The 23,455-nt window shown below is 52.5% G+C and overlaps 1 protein-coding gene across 7 annotated transcripts in view; it reads left to right on the forward strand.

The window, feature by feature from the left end:
* The window catches only part of C13H10orf67 (chromosome 13 C10orf67 homolog), a 118,955-nt gene that overhangs the window by 77,793 nt on the left and 17,707 nt on the right, over positions 1-23,455 (forward strand). For 6 of the 7 annotated variants that reach the window (XR_011381747.1, XM_070056147.1, XM_070056149.1 and 3 more), the window contains 5 exons: positions 9,269-9,328; positions 9,941-10,020; positions 10,091-10,156; positions 16,122-16,209; positions 22,385-22,465. Coding sequence is in view for 5 of the 7 variants with exons in the window: in XM_070056147.1 (XP_069912248.1) it covers positions 9,269-9,328; positions 9,941-10,020; positions 10,091-10,156; positions 16,122-16,209; positions 22,385-22,465 (375 nt within the window). In the remaining 2 variants the exon portion in view is untranslated. Of the gene's footprint in view, positions 1-9,268; positions 9,329-9,940; positions 10,021-10,090; positions 10,157-16,121; positions 16,373-22,384; positions 22,466-23,455 lie in introns of all 7 variants that reach the window. The other variant, XR_011381748.1, reaches the window with a different exon arrangement.

Genomic DNA, 23,455 nt, shown 5'->3' on the forward strand with positions numbered 1-23,455 from the left:
GTATCTTTGCTCTTTGACTGTCGGACCATAACGTGTCGTTGGGTGAGTGTTGTCTCCTACTGCCCACTGCCTCCTTCTCTACTTCTGTTAATCCTGACTGCGCTGCTTGACTTTCTGGCTGGACGTCTTTCATTCCCTCGTGATCAGTCACGCATCGCTGTGTCAAGGAGGTGGCTCCTAGGAAGTGCACTGTCAGGTAATGTTGTTATGAACATCCTGGATGTATGGCATGCCGCACACCTGGCAGTCTGGCGCTGGCTGCAACGCCACGTGGTGTGTGTATGGATGGCTACAGCAAGCCGATTCATATTGTTGCCCAGCTCTCATATCCTGTCTCTGCTTTGGTTTGGGGAATGTCTTTTAGGCTAATGTCAAATTACTGCTTTTTTTCTTCAGTTGCACTGAGTCTACTGATGAGCCCATCAAAACAACTTATGGTCTTGTTTTATTTCTGGTATTTCCATTTTATGGCCCTCTTTTTTTATACATGATTTTTTTTGACAGGTAGAGTTAGACACAGAGAGAGTCAGAGAGAAATGTCTTCCTTTTTCCATTGGTTCACCCCCCCCCCCCAAAGTGGCCGCTATGGCCAGCGCTGCACTGATTGGAAGCCAGGAGCCAGGTGCTTCCTCCTGGTCTCCCATGGGGTGCAGGGCCCAAGCACTTGGGCCATCCTCCACTGCACTCCCTGGCCACAGCAGAGAGCTGGCCTGGAAGAGGGGCAACCGGCACAGAATCTGGTGCCCCAACCAGGACTAGAACCCGGGGTGCCGGCGCCGCAGGCAGAGGATTAGCCTAGTGAGCTGCGGCGCCAGCCCATTTTATGCCTTTTTACACTCTCCGTCTCTCTGATGGAACTGCCTATCTGTTGTTTATCATACATGCTGTTCATCTCTTCTCCTAGGTCCTTCACCATTCTACTTATAATTATTTTCAGATCCCCATCAGGGGAGCTTTCAGTCTGGTTCTGTCAATTGGTTTATCTCTAACATTACGTTCTTTTTTCCTTGACTTTTTGTCCGTCTCTCTCTTTCTCTCTTTTTAAGTTAAATTCTGGGCATTGTGCATGGAGTAGTAGAGATGGAAGTAAATTGTATTTACACCTCAAAATGGCATGCTCTTGTCATACCAGACTGTGACTGTGAGAGATTAGATCAAACTAACAGAAGTGGCTTAAACCGCTATGCTGTTCCAGTGCCCCCCCGATAATAACATATTTAAAGATTTCAAGAAGAAAGAGCTTAAAGGGAGAATACCTTTCACTAAAGCCCAGAAAGAATGGCCACAATTTCAGAAGAGGGCTGTTCGTAGAAATTGAGAGGAACAGGAGATTGCAATGAGTGTGGGATGTGAGGATGGGATCAGGGGTGAGGTTAATCCCATGACACATAATAAACATAACTGTGCTTCTCTTACTGCAAACTTTGGCTTGTTGGCTTCTTATTTAAAGATTATATTCATCCAGTTTTAAGAAATGTCTTAACTGCTAACAAATTTAACAATTATAGCAACTATTGAGAATGAATCTTTCTTATGAAGTTTTAGCTGTGTCTACCCATTCAAAAGAAAATGAGAAGTATTTATAATGAATGATTCACAGTCACAATATGTTATTACCGCTATAGTTATTTAATTCACATTTCCCTACTGAGTAAGTTAAACTACTTTCCCATTCTTGTTACCAGTCATTTTCACCTCTATCATTCTGCAGTGGACTGTTTGCACCTGTCAACAACGTGACCGCGTAAGACCTGGCGTGCGTGTTCCGGGGAAGCGGAACATCAGCAGCTGACAAAACAGAATGACAGCTCCGTGTGGACTGAGCAGGGTTCAGTGTAATATGCGGTAGCAAAGTTGAAAGTTCAACTCGAGCCGGAGAGCAAACACTCCAAGCGTGGATGTGTGCTTGTTTCTTTTCAATGAAAAGAGGCGCTATCTTCATCATTGCAATCGTATTGAGTTATGGAGAGATTGGATAACTATTTGTTCTGCAGACGATATGTTTGAGCAAGCATAGTTTTTTTTTATCTCTAGTTATTACACAGTTGATCATTATATGAGACTCAGAGAAAGGCAGCCTTCAGAATTGAAACTGATTTTGAATGTACGTGAATTTAAACACAGAATTCTTTTTTAAAAATTATTTGAGAGACAGAGTTAGAGACAGAGGGAGAGACAGAGAGAGAGAGAGAGAGAGATCTTCCATCTGCTGGTTCACTCCCCAAATGGCTGCAACAGCTGGAGCTGGGCTAATCCGAAAACAAGAGCCAGGAACTTCATCCCGGTCTGCCATGTGGGTGCAGGGGCCCAACCACTGGGACCATCCTCCATTGCTTTCCCAGGCCATTAGCAGAGAGCTGGATTGGAAGAGGAGCAACCAGGACAAGAACTGGTACCCATATGGGATGCCAGTGCCACTGATGGAGGCCTAACCCACCATGCTACAGTGCCAGCACCTAAGCATAGAATTCTTTTATAAGCTTTCAATCCTTGATGTCACTTTGGGTATCATGAAATAAATATAAATGTCTTCCTACATGGAAACATTTTACCAATTTTTTTTCCTAATTTTCTTGGGATTTTTTTAAAATTTGAGTTAATTTTTCACTTTAGTATACTGATAAAGTTTGGGGCTTGGACCCCAGTGGTTTCCTTGGTCCACTGCTGACCCTGTACCCCAGGCTCCCTGGGCTGGGAGGCAGCCAAGGGCACCGTGCCCATTGCTGGAGAGCAGACAGGTGGAGAGATCCCCCAGAGCCCCCGCCTGCTGTCATTTTGATGGTCCCCAATGTCTTTGAGGCCAAGGAAGGCTAATGATACCAGACCCTTTGTTGTTGTTTGGGTTAATTTGATGAAATCAGTCATGCTGTTGGTTTTCCTTTTGGCAAAGTTTCCTGTTCAGTGGCCTTGGGAACGTGAGTCACGGTGCCAGGAGTGGTGAGGCATAGCTTCTTCTGGGAAGTCTGGGAAACCTTGGGGACGATGGCAGGAACGGTTATGTGGGTGTTCTAGCTCCGCTGACCTGTTCTTCAGAACAGTGGCCCTGACAGAGCAGGGGTTAGGAGTAGGGACCTAAGGCAAGAGCAGGGGTTAGGAGTAGGGACCTCAGGCAAGAGCAGGGGTTAGGAGTAGAGAGAGACCTAAGGCAAGAGCAGGGGTTAGGAGCAGAGACCTAAGGCAAGAGCAGGGGTTAGGAGTGGAGAGACCTAAGGCAAGAGCAGGGGTTAGGAGAAGAGAGACCTAAGGCAAGAGCAGGGGTTAGGAGTAGAGAGACCTAAGGCAAGAGCAGGGGTTAGGAGTAGAGAGACCTCAGGCAAGAGCAGGGGTTAGGTAGGAGTAGAGAGACCTAAGGCAAGAGCAGGGGTTAGGTAGGAGTAGAGAGACCTAAGGCAAGAGCAGGGGTTAGGAGTAGAGACCTAAGGCAAGAGCAGGGGTTAGGAGTAGAGAGACCTAAGGCAAGAGCAGGGGTTAGGAGTAGAGAGACCTAAGGCAAGAGCAGGGGTTAGGAGTAGAGAGACCTAAGGCAAGAGCAGGGGTTAGGTAGGAGTAGAGAGACCTAAGGCAAGAGCAGGGGTTAGGAGTAGAGAGACCTAAGGCAAGAGCAGGGGTTAGGTAGGAGTAGAGAGACCTAAGACAAGAGCAGGGGTTAGGAGTAGAGAGACCTAAGACAAGAGCAGGGGTTAGGAGTAGAGAGACCTAAGGCAAGAGCAGGGGTTAGGAGTAGAGAGACCTAAGGCAAGAGCAGGGGTTAGGTAGGAGTAGAGAGACCTAAGGCAAGAGCAGGGGTTAGGAGTAGAGACCTAAGGCAAGAGCAGGGGTTAGGAGTAGAGAGACCTAAGGCAAGAGCAGGGGTTAGGAGCAGAGACCTAAGGCAAGAGCAGGGGTTAGGAGTAGAGAGACCTAAGGCAAGAGCAGGGGTTAGGAGCAGAGACCTAAGGCAAGAGCAGGGGTTAGGTAGGAGTAGAGAGACCTAAGGCAAGAGCAGGGGTTAGGTAGGAGTAGAGAGACCTAAGGCAAGAGCAGGGGTTAGGAGTAGAGAGACCTAAGGCAAGAGCAGGGGTTAGGAGTAGAGAGACCTAAGGCAAGAGCAGGGGTTAGGAGCAGAGACCTAAGGCAAGAGCAGGGGTTAGGTAGGAGTAGAGAGACCTAAGGCAAGAGCAGGGGTTAGGAGTAGAGAGACCTAAGGCAAGAGCAGGGGTTAGGAGTAGAGAGACCTAAGGCAAGAGCAGGGGTTAGGAGTAGAGAGACCTCAGGCAAGAGCAGGGGTTAGGTAGGAGTAGAGAGACCTAAGGCAAGAGCAGGGGTTAGGAGTAGAGACCTAAGGCAAGAGCAGGGGTTAGGAGTAGAGAGACCTAAGGCAAGAGCAGGGGTTAGGAGTAGAGAGACCTAAGGCAAGAGCAGGGGTTAGGTAGGAGTAGAGAGACCTAAGGCAAGAGCAGGGGTTAGGAGTAGAGACCTAAGGCAAGAGCAGGGGTTAGGAGCAGAGACCTAAGGCAAGAGCAGGGGTTAGGAGTAGAGAGACCTAAGGCAAGAGCAGGGGTTAGGAGTAGAGAGACCTAAGGCAAGAGCAGGGGTTAGGTAGGAGTAGAGAGACCTAAGGCAAGAGCAGGGGTTAGGAGTAGAGAGACCTAAGGCAAGAGCAGGGGTTAGGAGCAGAGACCTAAGGCAAGAGCAGGGGTTAGGAGTAGAGAGACCTAAGGCAAGAGCAGGGGTTAGGAGTAGAGACCTCAGGCAAGAGCAGGGGTTAGGTAGGAGTAGAGAGACCTAAGGCAAGAGCAGGGGTTAGGAGTAGAGACCTAAGGCAAGAGCAGGGGTTAGGAGTAGAGAGACCTAAGGCAAGAGCAGGGGTTAGGAGTAGAGAGACCTAAGGCAAGAGCAGGGGTTAGGTAGGAGTAGAGAGACCTAAGACAAGAGCAGGGGTTAGGAGTAGAGAGACCTAAGACAAGAGCAGGGGTTAGGAGTAGAGAGACCTAAGGCAAGAGCAGGGGTTAGGAGTAGAGAGACCTAAGGCAAGAGCAGGGGTTAGGAGTAGAGAGACCTCAGGCAAGAGCAGGGGTTAGGTAGGAGTAGAGAGACCTAAGACAAGAGCAGGGGTTAGGAGTAGAGAGACCTAAGGCAAGAGCAGGGGTTAGGAGTAGAGAGACCTAAGGCAAGAGCAGGGGTTAGGAGTAGAGAGACCTAAGGCAAGAGCAGGGGTTAGGAGTAGAGAGACCTAAGGCAAGAGCAGGGGTTAGGTAGGAGTAGAGAGACCTAAGACAAGAGCAGGGGTTAGGAGTAGAGAGACCTAAGGCAAGAGCAGGGGTTAGGAGTAGAGAGACCTAAGGCAAGAGCAGGGGTTAGGAGTAGAGAGACCTAAGGCAAGAGCAGGGGTTAGGAGTAGAGACCTAAGGCAAGAGCAGGGGTTAGGAGTAGAGAGACCTAAGGCAAGAGCAGGGGTTAGGAGTAGAGAGACCTAAGGCAAGAGCAGGGGTTAGGAGTAGAGAGACCTAAGGCAAGAGCAGGGGTTAGGAGTAGAGAGACCTAAGGCAAGAGCAGGGGTTAGGAGTAGAGAGACCTAAGGCAAGAGCAGGGGTTAGGTAGGAGTAGAGAGACCTCAGGCAAGAGCAGGGGTTAGGTAGGAGTAGAGAGACCTAAGGCAAGAGCAGGGGTTAGGTAGGAGTAGAGAGACCTAAGACAAGAGCAGGGGTTAGGTAGGAGTAGAGAGACCTAAGGCAAGAGCAGGGGTTAGGAGCAGAGACCTAAGGCAAGAGCAGGGGTTAGGAGTAGAGAGACCTAAGGCAAGAGCAGGGGTTAGGGTCCCGGGGGTTTTCCTGTGGGCCAGGGGCAGACCAGAAGTACAGGATCGGCTCCCATCCCTGCTGTCTGCTCTTCTGTCTGTAGGTTTCATGAGCTTCGGCTTTAACTCCTACACCCATGGCTGCCACGTTATGTGTGGAAGATCTGCCCCGTACCCCAGGTCTGGTCCTTGTGCCAGTTTCCTGTTGTACACCTTCATTTGAACAGGATTAAACTGCCCCCCGCAGAGTCTGCAGAGCCTTGGAGAGAGGCATGTCGGGAGGGAGCTGTCAGTCTCACCCACTGGGTCTGCTGGGCTCAGGGGAGTACACGTGGGGCCTGTTTCATCTTAGCCATCTGGAGGGATTTCCGGCAACCCTTGACATGTCCTTAAAACTGGCCAGTGTCCTGCGCTCAGAGGTGATGATTGTAACCAACACTGTTCTAAGGAAATTCGTCTCCACGCTCTGAGGGCTTTGCCCTTTGCTTGCCTGAAGCTCACCTTTTGTGGCCAAGCCAATGTGTGTGTGTACTGTGTAATCCTAAGTGTAGTGTCCTGTCGTGGAATACATCCATTCGAAATCTGAAGCACCTCTCGAAAGGCGTTAAAAGTCTTTGTACTGGCCGGCACCAGGGCTCACTAGGCTAATCCTCTGCCTGTGGCACCGGCACACCGGGTTCTAGTCCCAGTCGGGGCGCTGGATTCTGTCCCGGTTACCCCTCTTCCAGGCCAGCTCTCTGCTGTGGCCAGGGAGTGCAGTGGAGGATGGCCCAAGTGCTTGGGCCCTGCACCCCATGGGAGACCAGGATAAGTACCTGGCTCCTGCCATCGGATCAGCGCAGTGCGCCGGCCGCGGTGGCCATTGGAGGGTGAACCAATGGCAAAAAGGAAGACCTTTCTCTCTGTCTCTCTCTCTCACTATCCACTCTGCCTGTCAAAAAAAAAAAAAAAGTCTTTGTACTTCTCTCTCCCAGACCCAAGTCACTCCTATTCTGCCCCGAACTAACTTCACACTAATCTTCTTATGTTGATAGTGTGTCAAGTGCTGCAAGTGCTGGAATCTGAATTTACCAAATTCTTTCTGATTCAAAAAAAAAAAATAAACAAAACCAGCAAAGAAAATCATCTCAATTTTTATTGTATTTCATTTTTCTCTTAGCGAGTGGTGCCATTCTTCCTCCCGTTGTCCAAATGAGAAATTCTAGGCAGCTTTCCTACTCGAAAAGTCCCCTAAACTCTACCTCTTCCATAACGTCTCTCAAATCTGTCTCCTCAACTTCAACCCTGTTTGGCTTTTTTTAATTTTATCTCCAGGACCTACAACAATTCCTGGCACCTAGCAGACAGCTCAGTAAATATTTGGCGAGTGAGAGAGCACACACAGAGGACAAACAAAGCACCTGGCTCTGCAGAAACAGTTACCGCGGGGAACACAGGCGAGAAGCTGAAAGACTTAAAAATAATATCTTGGGGGCAGGGCTGGTGCTGTGGTGTAGTGGGTAAAGCCACCACCTGCGATGCCAGCATCCAATATGGGCACCAGTTCATGTCCTGGCTGCTCCATTTCCAGTTCAGCTCCCTGCGAATGATCTGGGAAAGCAGTGGAAGATGGCCCAAGTACTTGGGCCCCTGCACCCACGTGGGAGACCTGGAAGACGCTCCAGGCTCCTGGCTGCAGATCAGCACAGCTCCAGCCATTGCAGCCAATTGGGGAGTGAACCATCGAATGGAAAATCTCTCTCTCTCCCTCTGCCTCTCTTTCTGCCTCTCCTCTCTCTGTGTAACTCTGACTTTCAAATAAATAAATAAATCTTTAAAAAAATAAGAAGTTTACCATCCATAAAACCCTGATGGAAACCACAGAAGTATTCTAACTGAACACGGGAGGACCTGAACACTCAGGGTGATGGGGACACATAACAGGAGGGTCAAGAACCACTCAGAGGTTAAGAGAAATGAGAAGGACTTGAGAGCTGGTGCATGAGCCCTCGCAGGAGTCTGGTTGCAGTCTCGTCTCCTTCTCCAGGGATCTGGTCACAGGACTTGGTTCTAGAGTAGTGAACATGTTGTTAGTGCTGTCTGAGTTCTGTCTTCAGGACCCATGTGCAAACTGGCCTAGCCTGGAGGACTTAACTGTGGCAAGGGAAGAATGCCATCTCCACTCACGAAACCACAGGAAACGGTTCCTCCTAGAAAGGGAGAGGTAGAGTGAGTGAAACGCATCAAAGACACGAAGAGCCAGTGGATGTCACCGCTCAGAGCTAATCAACCAGCACGGGGACTTACAGATCTTAAAGTCGTGAGAGAGGCAGCGAAAGAAGAACTAACCATGCACAGATAAGACACTGGGCCTGTGCAGGAGAGAGAGGCGCCGAGAGTAATGTGGGTGCTCTGAATCCTCCATCTTTACTGCCGGGGAGCCCAGAGTGAAGCTGTTTATAACAATAGCAAGAGAGGGCCGGCGCCGCGGCTCACTAGGCTAATCCTCCGCCTGTGGTGCTGGCACCCCGGGTTCTAGTCCCCGTTGGGGCGCCGGATTCTGTCCCGGTTGCTCCTCTTCCAGTCCAGCTCTCCACTGTGGCCCAGGAAGGCAGTGGAGGATGGCCCAAGTGCTTGGGCCCTGCAACCTCATGGGAGACCAGGCTCCTGGCTTCGGATCGGCACAGCGCCGGCCATATCGGCCACTTAGGGGGTGAACCAACGGAAAAAGGAAGACCTTTCTCTCTGTCTCTCTCTCTCACTGTCTAACTCTGCCTGTAAAAAATAAATAAATAAATAAAAATAATAATAGCAAGAGAAAAACTGGAGTGGGGGCAAACACTTCATTTCTAAGAATTGAGAGTTTTCTGTTCATGTATAGTACAAGGTATTTTTTCAAACAGAGGTTTGGTGCAGTGGTTAAAGTGTTGTGTGGGACAGCTTCCTGCTGAATCGGGGAGTACCTGGGTTCCAGTGTCCTGCTCATGTGCACCCTGGGAGGCAGCAAATGTTGGATCCAGGAGTTGGGTCCTTGGCACCTATGTGGAGGACCCAGATGCAGTTCTGGGTCCTGGCTTCAGCCTGGTCCAGGACCAGCTGTTTGAGGGCATTTGAGGAGTGAACCAGCAGATGGAAGATTCTCTCTCTCCCTCTCCCTCTCCCTCCTTAACCCCTCCCTCTCCCTCTCCCTCTCCCTCCTTAACCCCTCCCTCTCCCTCCCTCTCCCACTCCCTCTCTCGCTCCTTCTCCCTCTCCCTCTCTCTCTTTCCTCCCTCTCTTCTCTGCCTTTCAAATAAAAAATGAAAGAGACATGAAATTGTTTTTAATGGGCTTTGTCCAATTTGAATGTCAGGTACCAGCACTGAGCTTTTTAAATTTTATAGGTAATGAAGGCCCTTGGGGGTGATGGTTGACATGTTTCAAGTCTGTTTCCTTTCTACAAGTTACAAACAAGCTGCATCTTCAAGCCCTGATTTGCAATGTTATCTTGACCTTGGTTAATTCCCTTGCCAGTCTAGAAGTCTAACACTTGTGGCACAAGAAGAAAAGAAGGTGAAACTGTCGTGGACTAAGGTATACCCCCGAGGAGCAGGACCCCTGCTGTTTACCTGGCTAGCGTTGGTGTCGATGTTGGCTACTCTCAGGAAAGAGCGCTGACTTGGGAGCCTACACTGAGAGTCCGTCTTGGACAGAGAACCCGACTGCCTCTTTAGTGTGATCCTGCGGTACAGCCCTGCCACACCCAAACAAATCTCACGACTGTCCACATCCACAGTTAGAAGTTCGTTCCTTTTGCAAAACGCATTGTCCTCTAGATAGTACTGGAGGACGCTGAGGGCTCTAGTGTGATTGGGTTGGTCCGATCCCTTCCTGACACCTGTATTAATAAAACATGGAGCAGAAGGGGCCCCTGCTTATTAACGGAGAGGGCGAGAAGGAAAGATTTACGAAAAAATGACCGTGGCGCAGGGTAGGAGAAGGATGGTTGATCCAGATGCAGTCCGGCTGCCCGTGACTTCATCGCGAGGCCAGGGGTCTCCAGTTCTTCCCATTTGTAGGGATTTGCAAATAAATGTAACTCCCTGTTCCCCCCGACTCCCTCTGAGAGTCCTGCTACGGGGTTCATGGAGAAACGGGGGATGTTGTGCTCGTCCTCATCTCTGTGACTTTGTTTCCATGGCAAAGGATGACGACAGAAGATTTCTGCAGATGCAGATAGAGGTGCTGCAGGCCACGCTGGAGTCGGAGACCAGGAAGATAGAAAGGTGGGGCTGCAGCGGCTCAGGGCCGAGCCCCGGGGCCCTCCGGCCCCTCACTGCTGTCACTCTCTTACAGATACCGGAAGGAAGCCGAGCAGATCAGCAAGAACTGGGAGAGGAAGTTCGTCATCCTCCGGAACAGGTACGGCTGGTGGTGCGGTGTGGTTCCTCGGAGGACGGGACTGATTGTCTCCTAGGCTTGGGGGACTTGAACTCTTCTCTGCACCTGCACGTTAATCAACATCAGATACCCTCAGCTACTTTGAAAAGAAATGCAGAATACCTGGCTAAAAGCAGAGGAGTCATCAAAGACACTTGAAAGAGAAACAACCCGGGCTGGCGCCGCGGCTCACTAGGCTAATCCTCCACCTGCGGTGCAGGCACCCCGGGTTCTAGTCCCGGTCAGGGCGCCGGATTCTGTCCCGGTTGCCCCTCTTCAAGGCCAGCTCTCTGCTGTGGCCAGGGAGTGCAGTGGAGGATGGCCCAAGTGCTTGGGCCCTGCACCCCATGGGAGACCAGGATGGGTACTTGGCTCCTGCCATCGGATCAGTGCGGTGCGCCGGCCGCAGCACAGCAGCCACGGCGGCCATTGGAGGGTGAACCAATGGCAAAGGAAGACCTTTCTCTCTGTCTCTCTCTCTCACTGTCCACTCTGCCTGTCAAAAAAAAAATAATAAAAAAAAAGAAAGAGAAACAACTCAAGGTTCTGTGGGATTCCCTATTGCAGTGTTTCAGCTTTGAGAGATCAGCAAGCCAGATGCCTGGAGAGCAATTTATTCAGGCCCTATCAAAGCAGACAGAGGCAGAGAGAGAGAGAGAAATAGAGAGAGCAAGCGAGCGAGCGAGCTTCCATCCTCTGGTTCACTCCCTACATGGCCACAATGGTCAGAGCTGGGCTGTTATGAAGCCAGGAGCCAGGAGCTTCTTCCGGGTCTCCCACGCAGGTGCAAGGGCCCAAGGACTTGGGCCATCTTCCACTGCTTTCCCAGGCCACAGCAGAGAGCTGGATCAGAAGAGGAGCAGCCGGGACTAGAACCAGCGCCTATATGAGATGCTGGCACTGGCAGGCCGGGGCTTTAACCCGCTGTGCCACAGTGCCAGCCCCTGTGTTTGCAGTTTCCTTGTGTACCTACCTGGGAAGGGACGGCTGGGACATGTAATTCCATGCTGAACATTTTGCGGAACTGCAGGCTGTTTTCCAAAGGGGCTGCGTCTTTGCTGAGCGCACCAGCAGGGAGGGAGGGCTCCGCGTTCTCTGCACCCTCCCCGGCATCGTGTGTTATTGGCCTTTCTGGCTGCAGTCGTCCTGGGGGGTGTGGAAGCGCTCCATCAGCACAGCTGTGATTAGTGCGACCAGTGATACTGCGACGCGGCGCATCGTGCCCTGGGCCTCTTGGCCATTTGTGTATCTTCTTTACAAAGATCTGTTGGAATCCTCCGCCCATTCTTTATTTGGGTTCTTTTTCATTATTGAACTGAAAGTCCCAGTATCTCCTTGGCCACATAGCACCCATCGAGTCCTGCCGAGTCGGCCTCTCCCCTAGACGTGTCTCGTCCCTTCCCCTTGGACAGATGGACGCGGTCGGAGCCGAGTCAGGACCTCATCTGCCTCTGGTTCAGCTGCCTCTGCCCCCGAGGTGCAGCTCTTCAGCCGTGAGCTCAGACCCGGCTGTCGTCCGACACAGACAGCACCACTTTGCCTTTCAAAAGCTTTCTCCTACGGCTGTAGCCTCATGGCCTGTGCAGCTCCAGACCTCAGCAGACATTTTGCTGGGAAAACAGCTGTGTATTCTGAAACCCCCAAGTCTCCAGGGTAGTGCTGTGTAGCCTCACCTACGTGCAAGGAGGTCTGCTCGCTGCCCGGCCCTCACAGTGGCCGTCCTCCAGAGCTCACGCCAGCCACAGTGGAAATCAGACAGCGCCAGCCGGCGCCGCGGCTCACTAGGCTAATCCTCTGCCTTGCGGCGCCGGCACACTGGGTTCTAGTCCCGGTCGGGGCGCCGGACTCTGTCCCGGTTGCCCCTCTTCCAGGCCAGCTCTCTGCTGTGGCCCGGGAGTGCAGTGGAGGATGGCCCAAGTGCTTGGACCCTGCACCCCATGGGAGACCAGGAGAAGCACCTGGCTCCTGCCTTCGGATCAGTGCGGTGCGCTGGCCTCAGCGGCCATTGGAGGGTGAACCAACGGCAAAGGAAGACCTTTCTCTCTGTCTCTCTCTCTCACTGTCCACTCTGCCTGTCAAAAAAAAAAAAAAAAAATCACAGCGCCGCAGTCACGCGGACTTGCTGTGATGGGGTGGGCCCCTTTCCCGTGCTTCCCCAAGGCGCCCTCAACATCACACACTTTAGGGAAAGTGAACTCAATGATGTGTAGTCATTTTTTGGTGATATTACTGTATTACTATAATATTCTTATGAAATATCATGGGCAAATATTTTGAAGTGGGGAAGGGATAGGCCATGCATTTTAATTCCACGGCCAAGTGAGAACCTTGCTACTCCAGCCCCATCCTACTGTCATAGAGCTGCGGGGCCGTGGTTGTGGTCCACGTTACTACCACGGCTCTCTGGTCTCTTTAAAAGTGGACATGCTGTCTAGGCCATTCCACTGTCTTCAGGGGTAGCACTGGACATGGAACCCCCACCCCAGCCTTCCGGGAATGGGAAGTCCATCTGCTGACATTTAAGAACTTTCTGTCCATGCTCACGAATGTGGTTGAGTTGCTTTTTTTTTTTTTCTTTCTCATACTGTCCTTGACTGCTGTTGGTATCGAAGTCCTTCTGGCCTCCTCGTATTAGCTGTAAAGTTATCCTTCTTTGCTCTCTGAGAAATAATAAGAATAAAAAGTATTCATTACTAGATTTTATGGTAAACCTGACTTTTAAATTAGCTGGGCTGTTTCCTGATAAACATATCTTAACTGGTTGATTCTTTTTATTTTCATACCTTAAAGACCATGAAAGTTTTCTGTATCTTTGTTTTTTTTAAGATTTATTTTTATTTACTTGCAAGTTACAGAGAGAGGGAAGAGAGAGGGGAAAGAGAGAGAGAGAGGGAGAGGAAGAGAGAGAGAAAGAAAGAAAGAGATCTTCCATCCACTGGTTCACTCCCAAAATGTCTGTAACAGCCAGGGCTGGGCCAGACTGCAGCCAGGATCCAGAAGCTTCACCCACTCCCACGTGGGTGCAGGGGCCCAAGCACTTGGGCCATCCTATGCTGCTTTCCCAGGTGCATCAACAGGGAGCTGGATTGGAAGAGGAGCAGCCAGGCTCAAACCTGTCCTCATATGGGATGCCAGTGCCGCAGCCAGTGGCTTAACCTGTTATGCCACGACTCCAGCCCCTCCATATCTTCTTGATTCTATTTCCTAGTTACATTTTATTTAAAAAAATTTTTTTTTAATTTATTCAAAAGGCAGAGTTACAGAGAGAGGGGGAAAGACTGATATATAGAGATCTTCCATCTACTGGATCACTCCCCAAATGGACACAAAGTCTGAGGCTGGGCCAGGCTGGAGCCAGGAACCTGGAGCTCCATCCAGGCCTCCCACATCGGGGACAAGGCTCCAGGTACTTGGGCCATCTTCTGCTGCCTTCCCGGGCAAAGTAGCAGGGAGCTGGGTCGAAGGGGAGCAGCCGGAACTCAAAGCCGTCCTCCTGAGGGATGCCAGCGACACAGGTGGTGCTTTAAGTCCTGCGCCACGACATCGGCTGCTCCTGGTTCCGCTTTCTATGAAACTGATTTCCCAGAATTACTATCACACAGTTGTCCCCCGATCTGCGTATCAGGTCCCTGTTGCTGCTGTGCCGAATGACCCCATGTGCAGCCCTCTGAAACAACACACATTTGTCATCTCGCAGCCTGGAGGTTAGAGACCCCAGTGATGGCTGCAGGATCAAGTCCAAGGTGCTGGTGGGTCTGGCTCCTCCTGGGGGAGAGCCCGTCCTGTGCGCCTCCCGTCTTCTAGAGCAGCGGTGGCAAAGTGGAGAGCTTGCAGGTCACAGGCCACATTCAGCCCACAGATCCATCTGATCTGGGCCCGCCAAGGCAACCACAGGCTGATTTCTAAGTTGATGATTGTGTGTGGCCCTCAAGTGGTGGTATAAATATGCAAATTGCCCTTGGCAGAGAAAAGTTTCCCCACCACCCCTGTTGGAGGCTGCAGGTACCACACTGCCCTCTCAATGCGTTGCCTTCTCCTGTGCCTACTGGGTCCTCTGGTTTCCCTCTTGAAAGGAACTTTGTGATGGGGCTGGTGCCATGGCTCACTAGGCTAATCCTCCGCCTGTGGCACTGGCACACCGGGTTCTAGTCCCGGTTGGGGCACCGGATTCTGTCCCGGTTGCCCCTCTTCCAGGCCAGCTCTCTGCTGTGGCCCGGGAAGGCAGTGGAGGATGGCCCAAGTGCTGGGTCGCTCTGTCCCTCTGCTTGCTGCCCGTCCAGTTCTGGGAGTCCAGTGGCCTTCTTCACTTGTTTTCCCTCTCGGTTCTGGTCCGTTTGGCTCCTAGACCGTTCTGCAGACCTTGTGCGTCTCCCGCCTCTGTCGTGGGGGTCTGCTGGTTAGGTAAGAAGCTCCTCCGGGGCTCTCCTGGATTCTCCTGTCCCTGTTTTGGATGTCTGCTGAGACAGCCGACAGGATCCGTGAGCCGCACTTGGAGCTGTGTCACTGGACACTGTGGGGTTTTTGCTCCCTCCTGGGCGCGAGCAGAAGCTTGCCCAGCCTTCCTCCTGTCTCTCTCCAGAGCGTGTTTCCTGACGCAGATCTGCTCATGTTAGCATCATTTGCAGTCTGGATGGGCTGCACCGTTCCCAGATTACTAACATTAGGCATTTGCTGTGTTCACGTACATGGTGGACCTTATTGTGTTTGATGCTCGCTTGCTCTAATGTTAAATGAATGGGAATTTTTCAAGTTGGCAGCCACGTTCTTTTTAAAAAAAATATTTATTTGCAACATATGGGCCAGTCAGAAGCCAGGAGCCAGGAGCTTCTTCCAGGTCTCCCACGTGGGTGCAGGGGCCCAAGGACTTGGGCCATCTTCTGCTGCTGTCCCAGGCCACAGCAGAGAGCGGGATCGGAAGTGGAGCAGCCGGGACTTGAACCGGTGCTCCTATAGGATGGCAGCACTGCAGGTGGCGGCTTTGCCCGCTACGCCACAGCACCGGCACCAGTGCCCTCAATTTCAGCAGCTGGGGTTTGGCCAGTCTAAAGCCGGGAGCTGGGGGCTCAGTCCAAGCCTTCCACCTGGGTGGCAGGGACCCAACTACTTGAGTCAGCCCCTGCTGTCTTGCAAGGTGTGTATTAGCAGGAAGCTGCATCAGAAGCAGAGCCGAGACCAAAGCCCAGGCACCCCGAGATGGGATGCAAGCCCCCAAGCAGTGTCTTAACCACTGGGCCACAGCGCGGCCCCTGCGCTGTCCTCTTGACCGCGTCCTTGATGACTCCCTTGCTTTCTGGCATGGAAGGTCCCAGGTGTATCAGACGTGTTTATTACCTTAGATCTAGAGACAACCACTTCTGAAAGGTGCATGGGAAGTGTTTTGTTTTGTTTTGTTTTGTTTTGTTTTGTTTGTTTGTGACAGAGTGGACAGTGAGAGAGAGAGACAGAGAGAAAGGTCTTCCTTTTGCCGTTGGTTCACCCTCCAATGGCCGCCGTGGCCGGCGCACCGTGCTGATCCGATGGCAGGAGCCAGGTGCTTCTCCTGGTCTCCCATGGGGTGCAGGGCCCAAGCACTTGGGCCATCCTCCACTGCACTCCCTGGCCACAGCAGAGAGCTGGCCTGGAAGAGGAGCGACCGGTGCCCCAACCAGGACTAGAACCCGGTGTGCCGGCGCCGCAAGGTGGAGGATTAGCCTGTTGAGCCGCGGCGCCGGCCGGGAGGTGTTTCTAAATCCCAGTCTGGACCCTAAAGGTGGTCCTTGCCGTTACTCCTGTGCCTTTTCCCAGCAGGAAAATGCGTGTCTTTAACAAGGCTAAAGTCCTAAGTCCCTGCTAGTACGTTGGAACTTTAGCTTGGCAACATCTGCAGGTTTCCTTGCCCGCGCCAGCAGGACACTCGCTTGCTCCGCGGTCGCTCTACACCTGTTTGTCACTGCTCCTCTGGTTGCAGCTACCACGTGCTCAAGAACGAGATGTTCACGCGGCACACGCTGTTCCGGCAGTTCGCGGTGCTGGCCGACACGTCCTTCAATTACGTCGTGAGTGCCCGTCTCGTTCGGTTGCCCTTGCTCAGCCGTCTGGACCTCTTGTTCGGATGCAACCCTTGTGGAGCCCCTTTGACGCAGGGCTAGAGCAGCGCGGCCACTGTGTGCGGGGAGGAGAGTGAGGCAGAGTGCGTGACCCCACCGAGCTCAGCCCAGGGTGAGCAGAGACGGCCGTGCGCTGCCAGGGTGCACGGGGGTGGGCTACGGTGGAGCCCAGTGCCGGCAGCAGAAGAGGGAGGGTGACTCGTCCGAGGACCCCCTGCCCGTCCCCCCATCCGTGCTCGTAGGCGGAAGCCAGGGGGATAGCCAAGCCCATCCGAGTGTCCACTTGCTCCACAGTGAGAAGGGAGGCACAAGAACCTGTTGCTACTACCAGGCCCCTCACGCTCATAGTCAAGGGCATTTGTAATAAAGCCAGTGCCACGGCACGTCTTATTTAGCCTGTTTGACTCACCGTCTTCAGTTGCGGGTTCAGATTGTTGAGGTAAATGATGCCCAGTGTGGAACTGTGCCCAGTAGATTCCAGCTCTGTCCGGTACCCACCAGGATGCCACGTGCTCTGAGGGTAAGTTAGGTGTGTGGCACAGGACAGGAGAAACACAAATATGACATTTTTTTTTTTTTTTGCTGAGGCTCACACTCTAAAATTATTTTCTTAAAATTTTTCTGTGTCATTTTAAGATCATTTTCTGAATTTAAGGTTTTTTCCAATTATTTATTTATAACTTTTTAAGGTAAACAAATTTCATATATGTCATATTACATTTAAGTTTTTTAAGGAGACCAAAGAACTTGAGTATACTGGTGAAACAACATAGAAGTATTTCCTGTTTTTAACTAAATTCATACAATAACCTGTGCCTGGCTAAGGATTTTAATAATCAACTCCCCTGCAACATTCTAAACTGGTCTACGTAGACAAGAATCTGTCTCGTCCACTCGGTTTCTCCTCTTCTCACCTGAAGTTTGCACAGTCAGAGTGCTCCTCATTTTAGATATTTCATCAGCTTTACCAATAAAATAGGGGAGAATCCACATATAATGCTGTTTTGGCCCGAATCAGGCACTGTATTATTGTCACCTGGTCATGTTTTCTGGTCCGAACTTGAATTGTGTATTAGGCAACACTGTTCTGCATCTCAAAAACATGCCAGCTCAAGCACATTAGTGAACTCAGTCCTTTTTCTTTTTTAAATTTGTGTTTATCCGATTTTATTTGAGAGGCAGGGGTTGGGGGTGGGGAGAGAGAGAAAAAGAGAGAGAGAGAGAGAGAGAATCTTCCATCTGCTGTTTCACTCCCTGAGTGCTGGGGCTGGGCCAGGCCAAGCTAGGAGCCCGGAACTGCATCGGAGACTCCCACGTGGGTAGCAGGCAGGCATCATCTGCTGCCTCCCAGCGTGCACATCAGTAGGAAGCTGGAACCAGAAGTGGAGCCAGGACTGGAACCCAGGCATCCCGACATGGGATACGAGCATCTTAACCCCTATGCCACACATCTCCCCAACCACCCCCGTCTTGTTTTGTTATTAAAGATTTTATTTATTTATTTGAGAGGCAGAGTTACAGACAGAGAGAGGGAGAGATGGAGAGAGAGGTCTTCCATCCACTGGTTCACTCCCCAGATGGCTGCAATGACTGGAGCTGGGCCAATCCAAAGCCAGGAGCCAGGAGCTTCTTCCAGGTCTCCCACGTGAGAGGCAGGGGTCCAAGCACTCAGGCCATCTTCCACTGCTTTCCCAGGCCATAGCAGAGAGCTGGGTCGGAAGTGGAGCAGCCAGGACTAGAACTGGCGCCCACATGGGATGCTGGTGCTGCAGGTGGAGGCCTGGCCCATAGTGCTGGGCCCCTGTTCACATTTCTTCAGTGTTGCTATTTCATTTTGTTTTAGCTGTGAATTTTTTTTTTTTTTTTTGACAGGCAGAGTGGACAGTGAGAGAGAGAGAGACAGAGAGAAAGGTCTTCCTTTGCCGTTGGTTCACCCTCCAATGGCCGCCGCGGCTGGCACACCGCGCTGATCCGAAGGCAGGAGCCAGGTGCTTTTCCTGGTCTCCATGGGGTGCAGGGTCCAAGCACCTGGGCCATCCTCCACTGCACTCCCGGGCCACAGCAGAGAGCTGGCCTGGAAGAGGAGCAACTGGGACAGAATCCGGCACCCCGACCGGGACTAGAACCCAGTGTGCCGGCGCTGCAAGGCGGAGGATTAGCCTAGTGAGCTGCGGCGCCAGCCATGATTTATTTCTTATAAACTGGACCGTGTGTTTGCTGTCTTTCTGTTTCTCTCGAAGGGAAGTTGTCTTCACTTTGCCGTGTCCCGACATGACAAAGGCCAGTTTAGTTTTGTATGTTGCCGATTCATCTGCCTCCTCGCCAGCTTGGTTATTTGGGCCTTATTTTTATTTTTATTTTTTTGGCCTAGAAATTCAAAGTAGTCACTAGAGCTTGAGTAAACAAGCATTATTTTGTTCACTTCCCTTGAATAAAATGACGCCCTCTGATCTACAGGTTTAAGTCTTTTTTCTCCCCAACTCTCACATACACAGGTACTTCAAAAAGTTTGTGCAGAAACACAATTAAATGCAGCGGGTTGAGCGGCTGCGTGAGACTCCAGCATCTCGTGGGAGGGCTGATTCAAGTCCCAGCTCCTCTGCCTCCAGGGCAGCTTCCTGCTAGCGCGCGTCCTGAGAAGCAGCAGCGGCGGCCCAAGTACTCGGGTCCCTGCGACTCCCGGGGAGACCCAGATGGAGTGCTGCGTCCTGGCTTTGGCCTGGCTGGGCCCTGGCCATTGTGGGCATTTGGGGAGTGAACCAGTGGATGAAAGATCTCTCTCTGTCACTCTACCTTTCAAATAAATAAACAAAACTTTAAAAATGTTTGTTTCAGAGCAGAAGATTTTGAAATCCATGCATAGGTTTTAAAAATAACACACAGGCCGGCGCCGCGGCTCACTAGGCTAATCCTCCACCTGCGGCACCCGGCACACCGGGTTCTAGTCCCGGTCAGGGTGCTGGATTCTGTCCCAGTTGCCCCCCTTCCAGGCCAGCTCTCTGCTGTGGCCCGGGAGTGCAGTGGAGGATGGCCCAAGTACTTGGGCCCTGCACCCCATGGGAGACCAGGAAAAGCACCTGGCTCCTGCCTTCAGATCAGCGCGGTGCGCCGGCTGCGGCGGCCATTGGAGGGTGAACCAACGGCAAAGGAAGACCTTTCTCTCTGTCTCTCTCTCTCACTGTCCACTCTGCCTGTCAAAAAAAAAAAAATTTCACAGCTAAAACAAAATGAAATAGCAACACTGAAGAAATGTGAACAGGGGCCCAGCACTATGGTGAGCAGCTCTGGGCAGGCCAGTGAGCCACGAAGAGCAGAATCCCACGAAATCATGCCCAGGTTCCCGCAGTCTTCCTGCTCAGCCATATCCCAGGGCCTCTGTCTCATCCTCGTGAATGAATGCAGCCAGTCCCCCTGTGCGTGTGGAGACTACAAAGAGAGAAGAGGGAAGAAGGTTTATCCTCAAGCACACGGCCCAACAGTGGGACACATCACTCCCGCTCTTGTCCCTAGACCTGGCCCTGCATCTAATCAGGAGAGACACGGAGAAAAGTGGTCTCTGTCTCTGCAGCCAAATCCCACACTCAGCTGGGGATTGTGTTGCTGTAGGAGCAGGGAGTAGGAAGGCGAGGGCCAGGACAGGCTCTGGGAGCCTCAGACGATGGACTGAGGGAGGCTCGCGCAGATCCTGAGTAGAACGGCAAAGGTTCATTACAGGAAGAGAACGCTCACTTCTCGGGAGAGCAGGGCGGGCCGGGAGTCGAAGCTCAGACGCAGGCTCAGACTCGAGGCCCTGGACATAATGGGGGCCGGGATTCCACGGGAGCTGTGAGGGGCCCTTAGTGTGTGTTTTAAGATTTGTTTATTTGAAAGTCAGAGTTACAGAGAGAGAAAAGGAGAGGCAGAGAGAGAGAGAAGTCTTCTATCCACTGGTTCACACCCCAACTAGCCTCAACGGCCGGAGCTGCACCGATCTGAGGCCAGCAGCCAGGAGCTTCCTCCGGGTCTCCCACGTGCGTGCAGAGGCTCAAGGACTTGGGCCATCTTACACTGCTTCCCCAGGCCACAGCAGAGAGCTGGATTGGAAGTAGAGCAGCTGGGACTTGAACCGGTGCCCATATGGGATGTCGGCACTGCAGGCGGCAGCTTTACCCGCCATGCCACAGCGCTGGTGCCCACAATGGCCTCTTCCATTGTTTCCACGAAAGACTGGCAGGTAGGGAGGCAAGGAGCCCTCTGTAGTCAGGAGATAGGTTTCCAGCCAGGGCAAGGCTCTGAGGTAGGCATGTGCCGGTCGTGTCTGAGCGCCCGCAGGCAGGGGTGAGAGCAGTGAGTCACGCGCTGAGGGAGGCGCGGGGATGTGGATGTCTCACTCCCAGTAAAACGGGGAGCATTCCAGAGTTGTGGGCAGAGGAGGAAGGCCACCTCACTGAAGGACAGCATCAGCAGCCATGGGTGGGCGTGGGAGGGAAGCCCCGGGGGTGATGCAGATGGGAGCTGAAGGAGGCTTGGGCCCCCTTGCAGAGTGGAGGGGAGATGTGGAGCATAAGACACATCGCGATTTTAGGGGTGCTCAACTCTCAGAAGACTGTCTTAGAATCAACAAAGCAGGAGTTCACACAGCACCATCAGCGTAAATCAAAACACAGGCCCCAGATTGCAGCGTTCACCATCATATCCAAATAAAATACCCACATAAAATATTGAATATTAAATATGAAAAAATTTTCAGGGAAAACAAAAAAAGAATGGGCTGGGGGGAGAGTCAAATGCAGGCAGCCACACATATGTGCACACATACGTACATACGTGTAAGCCAAGGAGAGGAGCCCCGGCTAGAGAAGACGTCACACAAATCCCGAGGGTCTGTGCGTGCTCCTTAGCCTGCTTTGGATCAGCTTGGTGTGCCCTTGGCCTTCCCAGCGTGCACGTGCATGGGCGCGGTTCACGGAGCAGGGTCTGGTGTCGGGGCCAGGCCTGTCTGCACCAGCGGGGCAGGGTCTGGTGTCGGGGACAGGCCCATCTGCACCAGCTGCTTCTGCAGTCCAGGAAGAGGTGTCCCCTCCCCTCTACCTGTCAGTTCGTGGGATTGAGGACCGCGTCACGGAGCCTTCCAGCAGCGAGGGCTGCTGGGGGCTGGCCTCGTGAGTCCCGGCCAGGTCCAAGAGTGGTCGCTCGTCCACCCGTGTCCACGGGTGCTTGGTTTCAGGACCCCCAAATACAGAGATACACAAGTGCCTTCCATGAAGTGGCACAGTCTGCGTGAGCTGCCCTTGCCTCACCTCTAGACTACGTACAACACCCAGTGCAATGTGAACGCTACGCAAAATGTCGCAGTGCCTTATTTAGGGAGTATCAGCATATTGCAAAGTCTGAACAAGTTCAGCACAGATGCAGCTTTTTTTTTTTTTTTTTTTTTTTTTTTTTTTTTTTTTTTGACAGAGTGGACAGTGAGAGAGAGAGACAGAGAGAAAGGTCTTCCTTTGCCGTTGGTTCACCCTCCAATGGCCGCCACGGCTGGCGCGCTGCGGCTGGTGCACCGCGCTGATCCCATGGCAGGAGCCAGGAGCCAGGAGCCAGGAGCCAGGTGCTTTTCCTGGTCTCCCATAGGGTGCAGGGCCCAAGCACCTGGGCCATCCTCCACTGCACTCCCTGGCCACAGCAGAGAGCTGGCCTGGAAGAGGGGCAACCGGGACAGAATCCGGCGCCCCAACCGGGACTAGAACCCGGTGTGCCGGCGCCGCTAGGCGGAGGATTAGCCTAGTGAGCCGCGGCGCTGGCGCAGGTTTTTTTTTTTTTTTTTTTTTTCTGAGTATTTGGCACCTGCGATGGGTTGGATCTGTGTGTGCAGAAGGTGCGGATGCCAGGGGCCGATGGCCGTAGGTTCCCCACGGCAGGGACGATGAGGAGGAGGGCGGGTCTGAGGAGACACCGAGGGACACGTTTTTCTTGGGTTTTCTCTCCAAGGGCCCGCTGGTTAGGAGGACAGGATGTCCCCAGCCAGCCTGGAGCCACTCAGGAGCAGTCAGCATGTCCTGGCTGTCTGAGGGTGGAACCTGTTGACACCTGTGTGTCGGGACCACCGTTGGCTCTCTGTCACCCAGGGCACGCCTTCCGTGTCTTTCAGAAGGTGAAGCCTCTGTACGTGCAGTCTAAGGTGAACTTGGTTGACACGACACCGTCGTCCAGCGATCATGGCGCGTCCTCGGTAGGTAGCTGGGCCCTTCTGTGTTCGACATCTCTTAGGCCAGGCCTGTGGCAGTAGCAGGAAGGGCAGGTGTCAGTTTCCACGGTGCTGGGATAGGACCAGGAGTGACCCCCCACCCCATAAGCAGCACGAGCCAGTGTGGTTGGGCACAGCCCAGGAGGCCAACCCTGGTGGAGGCACTTCCTGTGCAAAGGGAGAAAGTAGGCGCTTAACCACAGCCATCAGCTGGACCCTGATTTAAAAAATATATATATAGTGTGGGGAGCAATCCGGACTAGACTGAGTTACTGGAATTAAGACTTATTCTATGCATCTGCTCTCCCACAATATGGCGCTGGGAGAGAAGAAAACAGCTTCTACGCAGCTGCCTCCAGTTCAACCAATAAACTGTAGGACTTGCTCCTGATTGGAGGAGAGCAGCGTACTCGGCGTGTGGGCAGCCGAGTTGGGATTGGCAGAGGAGGACTATAAAGGAGGAGAGAGACGGCATGCACCAGGAACATCTAAGGGGAACATCTGAAGGAACGCCTGTGCAGCCCCCCAGAGAGCCGGCCGGCGGAGTGCCGCTCCCCTGCGGAAGTGGGGAATGTGGCCAGGGGGAACTGCCCTTCCACGGAGGTGGAAGGGATAGTAGCCAACCCGGGAAGAACCAGCAGCAAACCCGGGGAGGGCCGAGCAGACAGAAAGAACAGCGCAGGGTCCTGTGTCGTTCCTCCACGAAGAGGGGGAGCGACAATATAGCAGCAAGGAAAGTGCAGCCTTCACGCCCAGTGATGGTGGCTGGGCCCCCAGGCAGGAAAACCATGGTGTTCTGTGTGCTGGGGGTTGGTGGCAAAGGGCCAGCTGCTGGTGAGATTCCCAGAGACTCCTCTAAGGTTGGCAAAGCCAAGGGATCCTTCTCTCTCAGGCCCTCATACAAATGGCAAGGAGGAGAGGCCAAGAGCCTGTGTTCTGAACGGTGGACTAAAATTTCGTTTAATGAAGAAACTG

Source organism: Oryctolagus cuniculus, chromosome 13 (assembly GCF_964237555.1).
Source record: "Oryctolagus cuniculus chromosome 13, mOryCun1.1, whole genome shotgun sequence".
NCBI classification, from domain to species: domain Eukaryota; kingdom Metazoa; phylum Chordata; class Mammalia; order Lagomorpha; family Leporidae; genus Oryctolagus; species Oryctolagus cuniculus.